General features: G+C 35.7%; 1 protein-coding gene across 7 annotated transcripts in view; it reads left to right on the top strand.

Moving 5' to 3' along the window:
- Nucleotides 1-17,040, top strand: part of NCOA7 (nuclear receptor coactivator 7) — a 130,778-nt gene that overhangs the window by 88,622 nt on the left and 25,116 nt on the right. For 6 of the 7 annotated variants that reach the window (XM_011358750.2, XM_023529829.1, XM_023529827.1 and 3 more), the window contains 2 exons: nucleotides 1,394-2,433; nucleotides 3,084-3,252. In XM_011358750.2, coding sequence (XP_011357052.1) covers nucleotides 1,394-2,433; nucleotides 3,084-3,252 — 1,209 coding nt within the window. The remainder of the gene's footprint in view (nucleotides 1-1,393; nucleotides 2,434-3,083; nucleotides 3,253-17,040) is intronic. The other variant, XM_023529828.1, reaches the window with a different exon arrangement.

Below are 17,040 nucleotides of genomic sequence, written 5' to 3'. Positions count from 1 at the left end.
TAACATCTCATGCACGCTAGTGTTGGACATCACTTTTTTGTGTATGCAGGTTCCTACAGAACAGACACTGTCACAGTTGTTTTTTAGCATATGACATTTAGGGGCTCAATGAATGCTTATTGAATTGAAATGAATTATGAATTAAAGAGCCCTTTTAGAGCATTTATCAGAGCCTAACAATTATGTAGGCTTTTATTTTCTATTGGAAAAAGCATAGATGTTCCATGCAAGTGATCTGTAAGATAACTAGGGAGATAGTCTTGTAATTTGAGAACTTCCTGGTACTTTGTTGCTTTATTGTCATAATTATTTCAAAACCAGAATAATAAAGTATTACCTGCATATGACTTGCCTTTTTTAAAAATAAAAGTATTTCTGAAATCTGAAAATGTCATTTTTAGAAAGAGTTTTTATACCTCTGTGTTTTAATTGAGTATAGACACTAAGGTAAGTGAAAATACGGATTACTCTAGATATTTCCAGTCATAATTTAAAATGTAGGCTTTTTGACCAATTATTTTAAACTTTTGAAAACATGTTTAATCAGTATTTTTGTATAACTCAAATCTGGTTAGTAAGTATTCATTATTAAGGAAAAATAATTGACTGCAGCACAGGACAGTATGTTTCAGCCGATAAACCAATTGCTCATTGCCATAAAATGAAATATTGTTATAAAATGAAAAGTTAAGAAATTTAAACTTAGTTAAGAAATTTAAACTAAGTATTATATGTAAGAGCTTATTTGATTTGCTTTTCTAAAAAATCAGTGTGTGCTATATAGCCACAATCATAGTGGAAGCTTCCTCTTGCATCTCCCTTGGGAATGAAAGGATGTCTGTTATTGGAAGCATTAGATCTTAAGCCATGAAACTCAAAATTAGAGTTCAGGGTCAGTCACTTTACAGAGCAGTTAAACGAGTAGCTACTGAGTCAATGAACCATTCAAAATTAATGTTGTTGATTTACGTACAATTTTATAAAAAGGAAAAAGTTCGAATATTTAAAGAATTTTAGTCAGAGTATTAAAACATTTCCTCTGCTTTGTCCTTTTCTTCATGAAAATCAGAAATATTATTTCATCATTACAAATCTGGTGGGCGACATCTCCATGTTCATAAATGACTTCAAAAACCATTCATGGCTTTTAGTAGTATATGTAACTCACGGTTCTTTGTTTTGTCACTTCTTAGAGTTGATTTATGTTTCATTTTGAAGTCAATTTCTTGATTTCATTTTCTTATTGTGAAATCATTTCAGTATTAATTTAAGTTGTGCTATATTTACATTTTGGTTTTTAGTTGGATTTTGTTTTGGTTTTTGCTTTTCCTCCGTTTTGTTTTTGGTTTTGTTTTTAACATTCCATGTGCACCCACCATTTTTTCCTCGACAGTGACCTACCTCAGGATCTTTGTCCTCTGTACAGGCCTGGAGAATGGGAAGACCTGGCTTCAGAAAAGGATATCAACCCATTTAGTAAGTTCAAATCCCTCAACAAGGAAAAACGGCAGCAGATTGGAGAGAAAACCATCACTTCAGATCCCCAGTCAACAAGACCTTTGGAGACATCAGCAGAACACACACATACAGAGCCCTCAGACAGCTCCATGTCAACGAAGTTAAAGAACTCAGAATCATCTGTGGAGGCAGCCCGTGGATCTGCCACAGTGATTAAAGTCAGCAAGGAACCTTCTGACACTCATACTACATCTATAGCCAAAGAAAATTCTCTTTTAGGGGAAGATGATGACTTCATTGACCTGGAAGAACTTTCTTCTCAAACTGATAGCAGAATGGACAAAAGAGACACCTCAAAGGAGTGCCTTTCTCTTGATCCAGAGAAGCTCAGGAAGGCTAAGTCACAAATAATCAGCTCTGCTGCAGAAATGAAGATGCAGTCAGCCCTGAACTTTTCAGGAACAGAAAGTGATGCTGAACTGAAGGGGACCCTAGATTTAGAAACCTGTGAGAAGCAAGATAAAATGCCAGAGGTGGACAAGCAGTCTGGTTCCCCGGAAAGCCAGGTGGAAAACACACTGAACATACATGAAGATATAGATAAAGTCAAACTCATCGAATATTACCTTAATAAAAACAAAGAAGGTTCACAGTTATCTGATAACTCGCAGAAGGCAGAATTAAATGATGGCAAAAGTATCGAGCCAGAGGGAATAGACATCACCCTTAGTAGTTCTCTTCCCCAGGCTGGTGAGTCCCCAGCTGAGGGCAATAAAGAGCTAGATAAAACCTGGGTGAAAGAGAGAGCGCCCCATTCACTGCAACTGGGCCATTCTACAGAAGAAAATATGCGTAAAGACTCTTTAAACTCCTCTTTGGAATCTACTCTGGACAACAGCTGTCAAGGCGCACAAATGGATAATAAATCTGAAATCCAGTTATGGCTGTTAAAGAGAATTCAGGTACCCATTGAAGGTAAGCCATGTAAGGTCTTTATATTCTATTGTATAGCTGCCTTTCTAAAACATGCACATGTGCTAGATAGCACAAGGAGTACAATCATCTGAGAACAATGTTTTCTCAATAGAGTATATCTTTACTGATGGATTTATAATTGGGAAAAAAATAGCAATAGATGCTATCTTGGAACTTGAAGTATGACATAGATTTCTATTTCAAAAGTTGTTTGCTTTAAAAATAACTTTAAAGTAACCTTTTTACCTTGAATTTCTAAATCTAAAGGAGTTTAAATATTTTTGAAGATATTTCAGTTCTAAACTGAATTGCATTATGATGTGATTTGGTCCTCAGTATCATTCATTCATTAATATGTATTTGTATTCTTGTGGATTGTCATAATTCTCCACTATTTGCTATTTAGTTGGTTTTTATGCTTATTCCCTATACATAGCATCTCATGTGATTTAGATCAACTCGAAACATCCAAAACTGTTTCCTTTTGTGCTCAAGAAGGTCCCAGTGTGATGACGACACGTAATGTTTCTGCCATGTTTTGATTTTCCATCACTAAGAGGGCATTGGACACTATTCTTTGTAAGTTGAAAGGTTTTACTGTCCCCAATATTGTCAATATTGAGGAAGATATTTTTTCATGTGTAATTCAGATATACTTCCTTCAAAAGAAGAGAAAAGCAAGACTCCACCCATGTTTTTATGCATTAAAGTGGGAAAACCAATGAGAAAATCCTTTGCCACGCACACTGCAGCCATGGTCCAGCAGTATGGCAAACGACGAAAGCAGCCAGAGTACTGGTTTGCTGTTCCCCGGGAGAGGTGAGTGGGCTAAAATGGAAGATCACTTGGTCAATTAAATTCTAATTGCATCTTGATTAATTTAAATTTAGTTTTAAAGTACTTAGTTGTATTCTTAAATAAGAGATTTCTCTTAATTGTACATTTTAGCATTTGTAGAATATTATTTGTGTAGCTTTTTGCTAAAGAGTGGTTTAAGTATAGCAAATTTGAGGTAATCATTGGTACTGTGTGCTGAACCACTTTCATAACTTTCTATCCAGGAGAATTTTAAATGAAGGAAGATTTAGATAGTCTTAAGTGCCGGTAATTAGACGTGCTCTTCTGCTGAGAAGAAAGGAATTCCATGGAGCAGATCTAAACTCCTCAAAGTGCTATAAAGAGGCACGATTGTAATTTTTAAAGTGCTTATTATTCAAGGGAAGTAAAGATTGATTTGGCCTTATGGAGGGAGTATCTGTGACTTAGCAGCTTCAGAAATGTGACATGAAATCACCTGATTGGATTCAAGGAAATGTATACCTCTAGAGAGATTTGTATTTTAAATTGCCAAAGAAGAAATCTTATTGGTTATGTAACAGTCTTGACTAGCAGGGTTACTGGCATAGAAATTCTTCAGCAGTATATCACCGAGGACATCTTTAGGATAAAAATAGGAAACATTATTTTTAGAAAAAATTAAGTATTTTCCTTTTGTATATATGGTATAATAAAAATGTTTTTTTAAAAGGCCTTGCAAATAGTTTTCAAAATTATTAAACCCACACATTTTTCCATTTCCTAACTATTCATCAAGTATCGGCGTCTGGGCAGACCTTTTGGCACACAACTGCCAAGAGCAAATACCTTAAGCATGAATTGTTAATAAAGCAAAATTAAATTCCAAGCAAGAGTACACTTTCTAGCTAATTAGTACCCAGAATAACAGTTCTCATCTGGAGTTGCTTCATTTTAATAAATTATAGTTTAATGTGAAAAATAATTAGTAGGATTTTAATTAATGAATTTGCTAATATCTTTTCCCTGTCTTAGAAATCCAAATTAACATGAACATTAAACATAATTCATTCTGTAGTTATGTAATATACTCTGCTTATGCCTGCAACTCCCACAGGTATCTTATTGAAACTTTAAACTGAGGATACTGTGAAAATAAAAAGAAAATGTGTCTTTTGTTGTTAATTAATATTTTCAACAGAAGCAATGTAAGTTTGTAAAGCCCTGTTAAAATTAGAGTTAGAGAATCAGATGTCAAAGCTGGACAATACCTTAGAGATAAGCCAATTTCTGATTTTATAGGTAAGGAAAACAAAGCACTGAAACTTTCAGCCACATTGTGAGTTCTGTGGGCTTCTGGGGTCTATCAGAAAAACTACGCATTATATGTGTGTTGTTTTTCTCTGGGAAAATGTATTGTTTATAATATAGGAAAACTGGGTGTTTTTTCAATTTTCAATTATCATCTTTAACGAGGCTGTGTGCACCAAGGACTCTTCTAGAATAACGATAGCAATGTCACATATGCAGCTAATTTTACTGTCATTCTTTAACCCAGAAGAAATCTGTAATGCTGAAATAGTACTTCTCTTTGACCTTTTATGCAAGCGGTTTTTGCGAACTTTTTAAAGTAGGTCATTTGTTGAATGCTGTTGTATTTTATAGTGTTCCTCATGTATCTGTCGTTGCCTAGCAAATAATGTGGTATACTTCGTTTTCTTTCTTGAATTAACTATTAATTAAACATTTTTCTGGAAGGCATTATATCTCACTGTGTTAATGATAGATTCTTTGTGTATATGTTTGGAAATTTTTGTTTTAATTGCTCTTTTATGTATTTCCATGTCTACCTACCCTAAAGGAAGGCACATTGTGGTTTAAGACTGGGAAAAATGGAGAAATCCTATAGTTAATTCCTACCCAGAATTCCAAGTACATAGTAAGAAATAAGAAAAGTTTATTTTTATTGTCAACTTGTGAAATTCTTCAGGAATTAAGGCTCAACAAAGTCTTTAGGGAGCCAAGAAGTGGCATGCAATGATTTTCTCACTCTGATGATGATTTCTGGATTCCCTTGGTGTGTCAAACTGAGCATTTCTATTCAATGGATTCTTGCATGCATTGGAGTTTCAGCAGGCAAATGAGGAAGTTATCCTAGCAGTGGCTCCCTTTCTATGTTACAGTGTCCTCTCCTAGACCGTCTAGATGTGACAACTTAATTGGCAGGTCTCTGACTCACCAAAACTCCTTGTCACAGGAGAATAGTATTTTGATGTTGATATAACGTCACAATTGTGTTTCACTATGCCTCTCTATTATTCGTAATACTTTTTTGGTACGATGTATTTTTTTATTGGTTTTCAACCAATTATGAAATAAACATTTATGGGTGCTACATAAGGAAGTAAAAAAATATATAGATGCTAACAAAATATAGCCTTGCTTGGAATAGCAACAACAAAAAGTCCTAAGAATACAACGTGACAAGCATTGACAAAAGTATAGTTCCTCAGAGCAATAAAGAAGCAAAATTAATGCACTTGGATTGCTCTTCATAATAAGGATAGCCAGAAATTTTATCAATATCAATATTTTTTCTTGTTGTTATTACTAAGAAGTTAATTCTATCAAAACATTCCTCTTTCATTTACAGTGTGCTCTGTGGCTCCCTTAACTCCATCATTGAATAGTCTACCAAGTAAGGGAATGGAGAGGGCAGGAGTCCGGAGAAGCAGTGATCGGAACCTGCATACAGTCTCCATCTCCTTTGCTTTCAGTGCACTTTTTTTCCTGCAATCCTTGTTATTAAATTTTAGATACTAAAAATTAGAGATATGAAGCGATTAAAAACTACCTAAATACATAATATCTTTTTTTTAACTTGGTAGAAGTTGTCAGAAGATCTGAGACCACTATAGATCCAGAAAAGCTGGCAGTTTTTTCCAGCACACTTACACACCGCTAGTTGAGACGTGTGCACGTTCACTGAGGATTAAATGCACATCAACTTTAAACCCTCCCTGTGTCTGTTGCAGCTTGCCAAGTCGTGTACTTCTCTTGAATCAGCTAAAGATGATATTGGCATGCTTGGGAGATTTGAAAAGTGTCCAGAACTTGATTTACAAACCTGGGACATCTAATTTGTTCCTGTTCTTACTCTTGACGCTAATTTTAAACATAAGGACCATGGATAATTACACCTTATTTTAATTGTCTAGTACAGGATTTCTCAACTTTGTTACTATTGACATTTAGAGCTGCATAATTCTTTGTTCGGGGGTATGTCAATAGCGCCTGCCCAGTTATGACAACCAAAAGTGTCTCCAGACATTTTCAGATGTCCTCTGAGGGGCAGAGTTGCTTCACTCTGAGAACCATTGGTCAAGTATTGAACTATGAGACCCCAACCTACACACCATTCTGAAAGTGATTGTGAGCCATAATAGCCAAATCATTTTGGGATTTGACTACTTAAAACTTTATTGTATTTGATTATATTCCCTGTGTATACTCATCTGCATAAACTTTGTTCCTTTACTAAACCTGACAATTTCGGCAAATTATTTTATTAAAATTTATTTTTAGATTCCTTATTAATCTATACTTTTGTATCTTTAAAAACAACACTATTGCTCTTAAAAGTACATTTTATTCGTAAGGTAATCCACATTGATAGAGTACTGCAGGCAATAAGGCTGTTTATAAGCCTTTATTTTTGCACCTTCACATTGTACAAGCCTATGCTAGAAGTTATCTGAAGTACAAGCAGACAATACCATTCTCTGTACTGAAAGAGGTGTGGAGTCTTGGGCTGCCCTGCTGTGGCCAGGGAAATAATGAGCCTCAGAATCAGGCAGAGATGAATGAGAATCTGTAGGAATTGTGGGCCCTTTTACCCATTTTAAACAATTTCTTAACTTGAAAAATGGGTAATAGTGAGTGTTAAGTAATTGGATCATATTTGAACAGTTATTGAGTGCATATGTCCTGGCAGGCACCGGGCTAGTTGTAGAGAAATAAAACTGGGACAATACCCCGAGGAGCTTATGAAAAGCTGTTGAAAACAATTCCTAGCACTTTCTAGAGACTTACTATAGATTAAATTCCAAAGGTTTGGGTCCTGTTTTATATAACAAATAATTATTGTCTTTTTTTCTTAATTCCAGGAGATTATTTCCTTTTCAAAACAAATAATTCCTTTTCACATTGAAACTTTTTTTCCAATTCTGTGTGGCCTATTAATCTCTGAAATGTTTTATAATAATTGATTTCATGTCATCCAGATTTTAAAATAAATCAGTGGAAGTAGAAATAAATATCAGGAATTATGTAGAATTTGCCAAGTCATGCATAAATGTGTAATCCAAGCTGAATTAATAGGTTAGTGTGATTTGTGTAATAAGTAAGCTAACAAGAGAGGAGAAGGGGGAGAGGGAGAGCCTGTGGGTATTTAAAAATTTTTTTAACTTAAATAATTATAATTTTAGTAATATTCGAATATACAGATAAGCAGGGGGGAGTGGGCAGAATCTATTTTGCAGTCTGCTTCCCCCTCCCGCTTAATAAGTTATGCACATTTTCCATATCAAATACTATGTGATTTTATGTATATGTACAATATAGTTAGCACCCCCATGATATTTCCTGATTGATCAAATCTGCTTTGGATATTAGGTTGTTATGAATTTTTTGCCATTATAAGCAATGCTACATTAAACACCTTTGAAAAATCCTTCAGGTAGTGTTACTAAGTTGAAGAATATCTTTAAGGCTTTTAAATACATGTTGCACATGAAAGCATGTGGCAATTTATATACCACCAGCATAAGAGTGCCATTTTCGCCACATGCTGGAAAATCTAAGTAGTATGATTCTTTATCAATTTGGTAGATGAAAAAGGAAGTAAAAGTGACTTTAATTTTTTTTAATTTAATGGTCGAGTTGAGTGCTTGTTATGTAGCATTCATTTGATTTAAAGTGGTCATAGTGGCCTAAGGATTTTTATTCTATGTGACTCCTTTAAATAATTTATTTATACCTTGATATACAAATATATATTTAATTGTTAAAATTATCCTAAAATACCATGTTTCTCTAATCAGATTCTAATTAAGATCAGCAAGCCCTTTGATTTATATAGGAGAGTTATATTTTGTGCCTGCCCACATTTAGAATAAACTCATCATATATGTTGATTCTGTTTTAGAAATATATTATATAATATCAAAAATAATTGCAGCTGCAAAGCACTTTATAATAGTTGAGATTTCTTTATACTTTCAAAATTAAAATGAGTAATATACTATGAGCACATGGGTATCTGTCCTTTTAAAAGGTGTATCCGTGTTGTCTGCATATTTCTCAGTTCTGATTCATGAGCAGTAATAGTGCTTTCTGCAATGTATATATTCTCTCTCCAGCATTCTCCATGGTTGCCTTGCCCAAATGTAGAACCAAGTGTTCAAGGCCCCTCTTTTAGGAAAGGAGCTTTTTTGTTAGGTCAGCATTTCTCCCAAAGATCATTCTCATGGACAAGTAATAGATGTTCATGGTTAACTATGTTCCATAGTTAGTTCTTAGTTCTTTTTAGAGTAGAGCTTTGTGCTCATAGTTGCTATTCTCGTAACAGACTTTTATAGGAATTTCTTAGTTTTCTTTTGTATTCTTTACTATTTTTTTCCTGGAACTGGTATAATAGAATATACTTTTTTTTAAATTTTATTTGTAAGCACATTTTAATTTTGAAATGACTTAGATATCCATATATATGGATATATATAAATAATCTTTATATGTGTGTGTATATGTATATATATATATGTATATATAGACTATTTTAGTCCAATCTGTTTTAAATTCTTTAGTAAGTACAAATTGAGATTTCTTTCTCTTTTTCACATTTTTAATAGTAGCAGCCATATGTACAAAGACCACGTATGCAACCTTTTCTACATCAGAGCTATATTGCATTGTTAAGAGTGCCTGGTTGATGGCAGATTCTAGTCAGGATCTGCCTTTTAACTCTCTTTGTACTTCTTTTTATCTTTAAAAGTATTCTTAGTTTTGGAATATTTAAAGTAAAACCTGAAAGTCATGAGTACTGAGCTTTTCATGATGGGCCATTTGTCTGAAATCTTAATTCATTTTAAACTATGAGTCTAAGCTGCTTTGGACCCTGATATAATTCTAGTGCCTGTATCAGAACTTTATAAAATGTATCGGAATTTTCTGGTTGAGCACACACCTTTACAAAGATGCTTCTGTGATAGCTTCATCATCCAAAGTAGGATTGTCACTCTTAAAATCTCAAAGGGAAATATCAAAGATTAACTCATCTCGGCTATCAATTTCCCTGGTTCTAAGTCAGAACTAAGAGAGGAGGCAGGGCACTCATTCCATGCCCTCCTTGAATCCTTGCTAGGCATGGTACTTTGGATGGCACTTTGCATGGGTTATCTCACTTAATATTCCTAATATTTCTGTGAAGCATGTGGCATTATTCCTCATTTTACAAATGCAGGAACTGGACATGCTGAGTTTTAACACCTTGCTCAAACTGGCAAATATCAAATCTGAGATTTATATTCAAATCTATTTGATTATAAATCCTATTCTCAGAACCAGATACCAGAGCAGACAGTTAAAACTGTATTAATTATACTTTTTATTTAGGCTGACAGATTACTGAAATAGGGATGAGAGAGGGATACTTCAAATGCTCAAAGTCATTTCCTGGCTAGTAAGGGAATGAAAATTTGCAGCATCCCCAAATTTATTGATGTCCTTGGACTTTGCTAAAGTACCTTCCATCTACCAGATGTGTTTCAGTGATTGTGCCACAATCAGAATTGATTGATATTTTATGGATGATACTCCATGAGTGCTCATTAATTGAATTGCGGGTGGTCTAATCAGAACATTGTGTGGCAATAAAGTGCTTGACTGAAATGTCCTTTCTCTGATATTAGGTGTTTTCACTAAGTTGCAGGTTCTAGCATTGGCTCATTTTTAAAATGAACTTCTATGTGGTTATCTGGCCCAAACACACACAAAATTCTGTTCTCTGAAGCTCGTATTACAAGATCCAGCACCATTATTTTACATGACTCTTACTGTGAACACAGCCCCTTATACCTAAACTCTAATTCTCTATTCTCTAGTTCCTCTACTTAAAGTCTATTTTGTACCTTTTGGCCACAAAAATCTCGTAGAAAGGTGTTTTGATCTTGTCACATTACCACAAAAACTATCTTAAACATTCAGGATCAAAGTCTAAACCCCTTGTTTGTGTTTAAAGCCCTTTGCACACTTGGCCTACCTTCCTAGCCTTTTCTTGAATCTGTAGTTATACTGAAATTGGCCACTTTATTGGTTTTGTCCAGTAAGTCTAGGACCTTTCTAGCTTGGCTTCCTTTGTAAATACTATATTTCTCAACTCAGGTGGTTCACCTCTCTCCCCTACCTGTGCAGATCCATGTTTCCCAAAACAATAGACCCTATAATGATCTCTCCCCTGACTGGTAGTTATAGTCCTTTCCAAACTTGCCTGTTGAACAACCCACAGGCCCAGAGGCACTGCGGGGCAGGATTGAAGTCTGACACTTTTTCTCCTTATTGGAGCAATCAATCTCAGTCTCTAAATTCAGAAATGTTGGGGACTAAAGCTTGTGGAGGAATGCATTCTGTTTCACAGTAATGAAAGCATAGGAGTTAACAAAGAATTCATGGCTTAGATCAGTGGGTGCCAAATTTAACTTTGTAAAAAAGTCATCTGCTTTTGGTTTTGGGTTAGAATACTAGAATCTGTCAGGCATTCTCCATATGGTAATACATAAAAGGACATTATTTTGTTCTTATTCTACTTTTAACGTTCTGTAGCATTTGATACCATTGACCATCCCCCATTTGATGTCTTCTTTCCTTCCATCACCCCTTCCCAGTCTTTGTTTCTTCATTAAATGTTACCCTTTAAATGACCTCTCTTTCCCCCTACATATACAATTACATTTTTTTTTTACTATTCCAATCATTTTTAGCTGTCTTCAGTCTAGAACTTTCTACTGAACCCCAAACACATATATAACTACTCGTCTTCAATATTTGGATCAGCCATGGAGAAAACAAACTCAAGACAGATCATGCCCTAAACTGGGTTTCTTATTTCCATCTTTGTCCCTGCCACTGTCCCCAGAACTCTTGTCTTCTGTTTTCTTCATCATAATTACTGATAACACCAGCCATCAGTCCCCAAAGCCAGAATGGGGGCAAAAGCTTACTTCTGAGTCATTTCCCTACATCAGTCAGTCACCACATCCAGCTTCTTTTACCTATTTAACATCTCTCTTGCTCTCATTCTGATTTTTCTGTGGATAACTAGCCATGTTTCAACTTTAAGAAATGGGAATCAGACTTATTGGCTGGCTTACTTGGGATGCCTGACTTCCCCCCATTTACCCACCTCACCTAAGGGCACACGTTATTTCAAATGTCTCCTATAAGAAACTTTCTGTCTGGTTTAGATGCCCCTCTACTCTACTCCAACCTCTGTCATAGCACTTCCTACACTGTTTTTACAAATGCGAACCACTTGTGGCTTTTTCCTCCTGAGGGCGAGGACCAAGTCTTATAACATTGTGTCCTAGAGACAGCATAGGATCTAGTATATAATCTACTCTTAAATATTAGTTGGATGGATGCATGAGTAAATTAGCCTATAGTCTAAGAGATAAAAATGTTTAAATAACTTAGTCTTACAATGAAAATAATAGATTTTATATAATATTTAGAAAAATACAGAAAAGCAAAAAGGGAATAAAAAGTTCATGATGTTGTTACACAAAGCAAACTACAATTTATTTTTGTTTTTGTAGCCTTTTGGCTTTTTATTCTATGCATGCATTAATATAATAATTATATATTTTTTGTAAACTACTTTTACTTAAATTAGATATCTTTCTCTGCCATTATTCTATCTGCATGCATTTAGTGAGCATACATTGCTTTTGTAATGAGAAATAAAATCCTAAAAATCTTAGAAAAGAAAATTGATTCTCCTATTAAACTTGCTTTACAATGGGAAAATGTCCAAGTCCTAAGGACCCTCATGAAGACTAAGCAAAATGTTCTTAAGAACATTATTCTTGGATCAAGAAGGATGACTTAAATGAATCACAAATTAGTTTTCTAGCATGAAATCTTTAACCATAGTTAATACGAAATTTTCTGATCAAAAGTCACCTGGCTTTTAATGGGGTCAGGGCTAAATTGAAATTTTTAATGACCGTCATTGTCAAAAAGACCATAGTATTGAGTAATCTTTAAAATACTATATTTTCTAGAAGAAATTAGGCCCTACTTTGCCAAACCTAGTATATTTTAGAATACAACTGTGATTTTTAAGTGTCACACACTGTTATGTCACACTATAATCTTATACTGATGTTTTAAGGTGAGAATGTCACAAAGAAAAAAAGTAAATGGGCCCTTCAAAGCAATCTCTAAAGGAATTATCTTTCTCTGTTTGTATTTAACACATTACAAGTTTTGGAAAACTACTGAACAAATGTAAGTTATAGGATTATTAGTCGCTTATGCAAATTTTCTCATTTTTTACTACTTTAAAATGTTTTGAAGTTATATTGTTTCCTTTCATTCTTTTCCTGGTCATTTTACCTTTTTTTTTTCATCAACTTAAAGTTTTAGAAATTCATCAGCACCTTCCAGAAGCACCTTATTAGGCAGCTACCCTTCAGTAACTTCACTAACCAGCTTTGGCAGATGCCTTGATTTAATCAGTGACTCTACAGCCACATTACATGCAGGAAAAAAATAACCCCTTTATAAGTGAGCGCTTCAGTGTGGTGGCAGTGCTTCCCGTGGAGGAGTGAGCGCCAGCACTTTGGAGCATCGCTTGGTGCCCTTTACCGTCACAGGACAATTAATCTTTACCAATGGGTGCTGCACACAGTGTTTGGGAGTAAGTATGTAGAAACAGTAACAATTGCAAGCCTAAATTCCTGCAGGCACCAGAGGGAGGAGTGGAGAGAGGGAAGCTCCTTGGCCAGTGCTGAGCACCTGCTCTAGGGAACAGCCGCTGAGTACCTCTATGCTGCCTCCAACCGAATGTCGCCGAGTGGGAATGTGAGCCTAGTGCTGCGAGGTCCCCCCCTTCTTTTTCAAAAGAAGGTGAAATATGAAATATGTATGTCAAATCTCCCCAATTTTTAAGTATTAGCTACTGTTTAGTTTTTTTTAAAGTAGTATTCAGTCTTTAAAAAAATTCATCTGCTCCTGAGTCAAAGCAGCATTGATATTAGTATAAACTTTTAGTTTCTACTTATTTTTGAGTGATTCTTTTTATAACTGGAACTTGTTTTGATCATTGATTCTGAAAGAACTTTCCTATTATTTTTGGTGAATCAGACAAAGCATATTTGGTTAGTACTTTGTAAATAAAGTTTTATTTTTATAGGCACACTAAGACTCTTTAGTGAGTGTTAACCTGGGCATTACTCACCATGGGTTTCATTTGGAGTTGCAGAATATTGAATCTGGAAGGTACCTTACAGGGCAAGGAAAATGACCTTTTTCAAATAAGGACCGTGGGTCAGGCCATTGAGGTGGGTTTTAAAAGGTGGTAGTTTTCTGGTAACAAGCTCTGTAGTCAAGAGTGCTTCACCCCATCGGGCTTCTGTGTCTGTATTCAGAATGGAGCCTGAGGAGATTTTAGACCGAAGTGCATTGAAATATCTTTAGCTTATAATCAATAATACAAATGAACAGTGGGGCTGAATGCATGTATATTTCAGTACTCTCTAGGTCATATTCGTTCTCTCTTCTTCCCTTTGTTTGTCTTATTATTTCCCATTCTCTGTGCCATAATATATTCTGAAGTATATTTTTAATGTAATAGCTGTTAAATTGTCTAATTGATCCTGCTTATAATTTTTAAATCAAGTGGGTGGTTTTGAGGTTATATCTTGCTATGTATAGACCCAATTTCTTATTAATCAAGTGACTTTTAATAAGACAAGAACTACTTTTGGGTCATTTTGGTCAAGTTTGTTGGTTTGAAAGGTAGCAAGATTTTAGATAACCACATGCAAGGGACTTTCTAAAAGATCTGTCTGAAAATAGAATAAACTTTCTTATACATTTAATGCTCCAGATACCTGTATAAGTTTTCTTACCTTCATTTTAGAAGCTTAGAGAAATTAAGGATCTTTCCTAAAGTTTCTAGCTAGTAACAAGTGGAACCAATTTGGGAGTTCAGGCCTTTAACTTAGAAATGTGTGCTTTTTTTTTTTTTTGGAAAAAAAAAGCAACAGTAAATTAAATCCCACTATAACTAGTAGTCTGATTTGATAAAATAGATTGTAATTATAGTTAAAGCTCATACACCTATAGTATGAATAGTAGAATAATGCTTTGTTACAAGCATCAACTCAGATTTTTTTTTTTTTATCAAATTTTGTATTTCTCAACCCTACAGCTTTGTCAGTGACGGGCTTTTCTTAGTAAAACTAGGACAGTGGGACTGACCATAAAGGAAATGGTGAAGCATATTGGTTGAGATGTGAACTGGCCTGAGGTCGAGGCCAGGTTTACCCCTAACATGCCATGTGGTCTTGGGCAAGTTAATCTTTGTAAGCATCTGTTTCTTCCTCTATCAAATAGGAACAATAAGGTTATTATAAGAAAAAAAAAATGAGCTTGTTCATGCACTAAATGCAAGTTGCTGCTGCTGCTATGACTCCTCCCACAGTCGGCGGTTAGTGCTTTGTTGCCTCAGATAAGTCTGCTGCCTTCCAAGAACCTATTTCATTTACTGTCTTTGAATTTCTTTTTCAGAGATGACAATTTTATCTGCTAAACAGGGATTTGTAACTTGAATTTGTTTTTCCTTTGAAGTAAATCCCTAAAAGAGTCTTGTGTTGATGATAAAGACCTTTGAGGTTATGAAGAAGTCTGATTAAGTCCAAATTTGTAATTAAACAGAAAAATCTAAACAAAGCCTGAGTGCCAGGGTTTGGTATTAATTGTTGTTGCATGGGTTGGAACTAGTTTTGTGCCTAGAGGAGAATGTACAACAAGCTTCTCACCATGTTCATTGCCACACCTGGGCCTTGGCCTTAATCATATCTTGGCTGGATCACAGTTGTAGCCTTCTCAACAAAGCCTTTGTTTCTAGTCAGTTTTATCTTTTCCTGACCTTCCCTGCTTGGCTCCACAGCAATCTGTGTAAACTACAGACCTGGCCAGCCCTCTTCCCTGGCAAAGCCCTGGGTGTCACCTCCCCAGGCCTACAGCAGTGCTTTTCACACAACTTCCTTCACAGATATCCCAAATCTGTATACTATCTGTACTGCTGTTCACTTAATAGTTGTCTTTAAAAGACTTCGATCATTCTTTTTTTTTCTTAGTCTTTTCCTGAACAGGAATATCTGTGAAATCAGAAGTATTAATGCTAGTTGTACTTATTACAGATACTCTGTAAATAAGTATAAAACTATTAAAATATGTCCTTCTGTGTTCCCTTAAAAGTCACTGGAGCTGCCCCTGCCACACTTTGGGAAGCAGTAGCCTTGGGATATGGTCCAAGCATTTTATTTTATGCCCAGGACTTTCTGAGACCCAGTGACCCTCTGGCTTTTTCTTTCTTATCTTCTGCTATTCCATTAAGCAAAGAATAAATCTTGCTTTTGCATTTCTCCTGTCAGGAATTCCTCCCCTCATGAGTCCTGTTCAACACAGACAACCAGCTCAGGTGCCCACTAGCTTCTGCCACATATTGTTAGAGCTGAGTTAGGAGGTTTTGTCTCATCCTCTCAACTGGAGTGCTCTGGGGCAGGACCTGAGTCTCCTGCATCTCAGCAGCGCTGTCCATTACAGAACCCTCTGTCAGAAGTCACCAGTAACCTGACTGCATTGTTCTTCCTTCTCTCTGCCGTGTCCAGTTTGACATCCTGCCAGCATCATCCTGCTCTTCAAACGCCATGCTTTTGTGCACATTCCCTCCAATAGAATGCCATTTCCCCTTCCTGTAACTGACTCTTTCCCATCCTTCAACACTCAACTTAACCATGGCCCCTGAGAAGTCTTTCCTGATCCTAGCCTAAGACGATTCTCCCTTGGGATTACCTTTGTCATCACTCTTCTTAAAAATACTTATAATATAAAGAAAAAAGGTGGCAGCATGAGCACAGGGGCCAGAATGGATGCTGGAGAAAGATACAAAAACATACGACTGAAAAAAAGAGTACATTTTGGAGATTGGCACAAAACAAAGTTCTCAGACAGCCCCAAGGAGTTTGAATTTATCCTGAAACCTGTCAGAAAACCTTAGAAGGATTTTACACAGCTGTGTGAAGTGCTCAGGTTTGCATTTAATAAAATTGATTCTACTTCTCTGTAATTTTTGCTTGGCTTCCTTCAAGGACCACTTCTACTGCTTCCTCCTCAAATATTAGCACTTGCCAAGACTCAGTACTTGACCCAGTTCCTTGCTCACCTGTGTTACCAAACCCATTGCTTCATGACCAGTGTGACAGTATTTACTGGTAATTGTGTTAGCCTGGCCAGAGGCTCTAGATAGTGTCCTGAGCCACCTGAGGCCACAAAAAGCTCAGTGACTCTTGGAGACTACAGGGTGAGTCGCTGAGTGAGCTCCACAAAAGTCATCGATAGGCTTTCAGAGGTCAAGACAAAATGATGTCCGCAATACTGTTTAGTTTGACGATAGGTCACTTTTGAGAAAATGAGCTTTGCTAAAGTAGTGAGGGAGGGAACAAGATTTAAAAACTCTGCCTCCTT

This window comes from Pteropus vampyrus, unplaced genomic scaffold, assembly GCF_000151845.1.
Source record: "Pteropus vampyrus isolate Shadow unplaced genomic scaffold, Pvam_2.0 Scaffold43, whole genome shotgun sequence".
NCBI lineage: Eukaryota > Metazoa > Chordata > Mammalia > Chiroptera > Pteropodidae > Pteropus > Pteropus vampyrus.
This window is presented reverse-complemented; position numbering and strand designations above follow the sequence as displayed.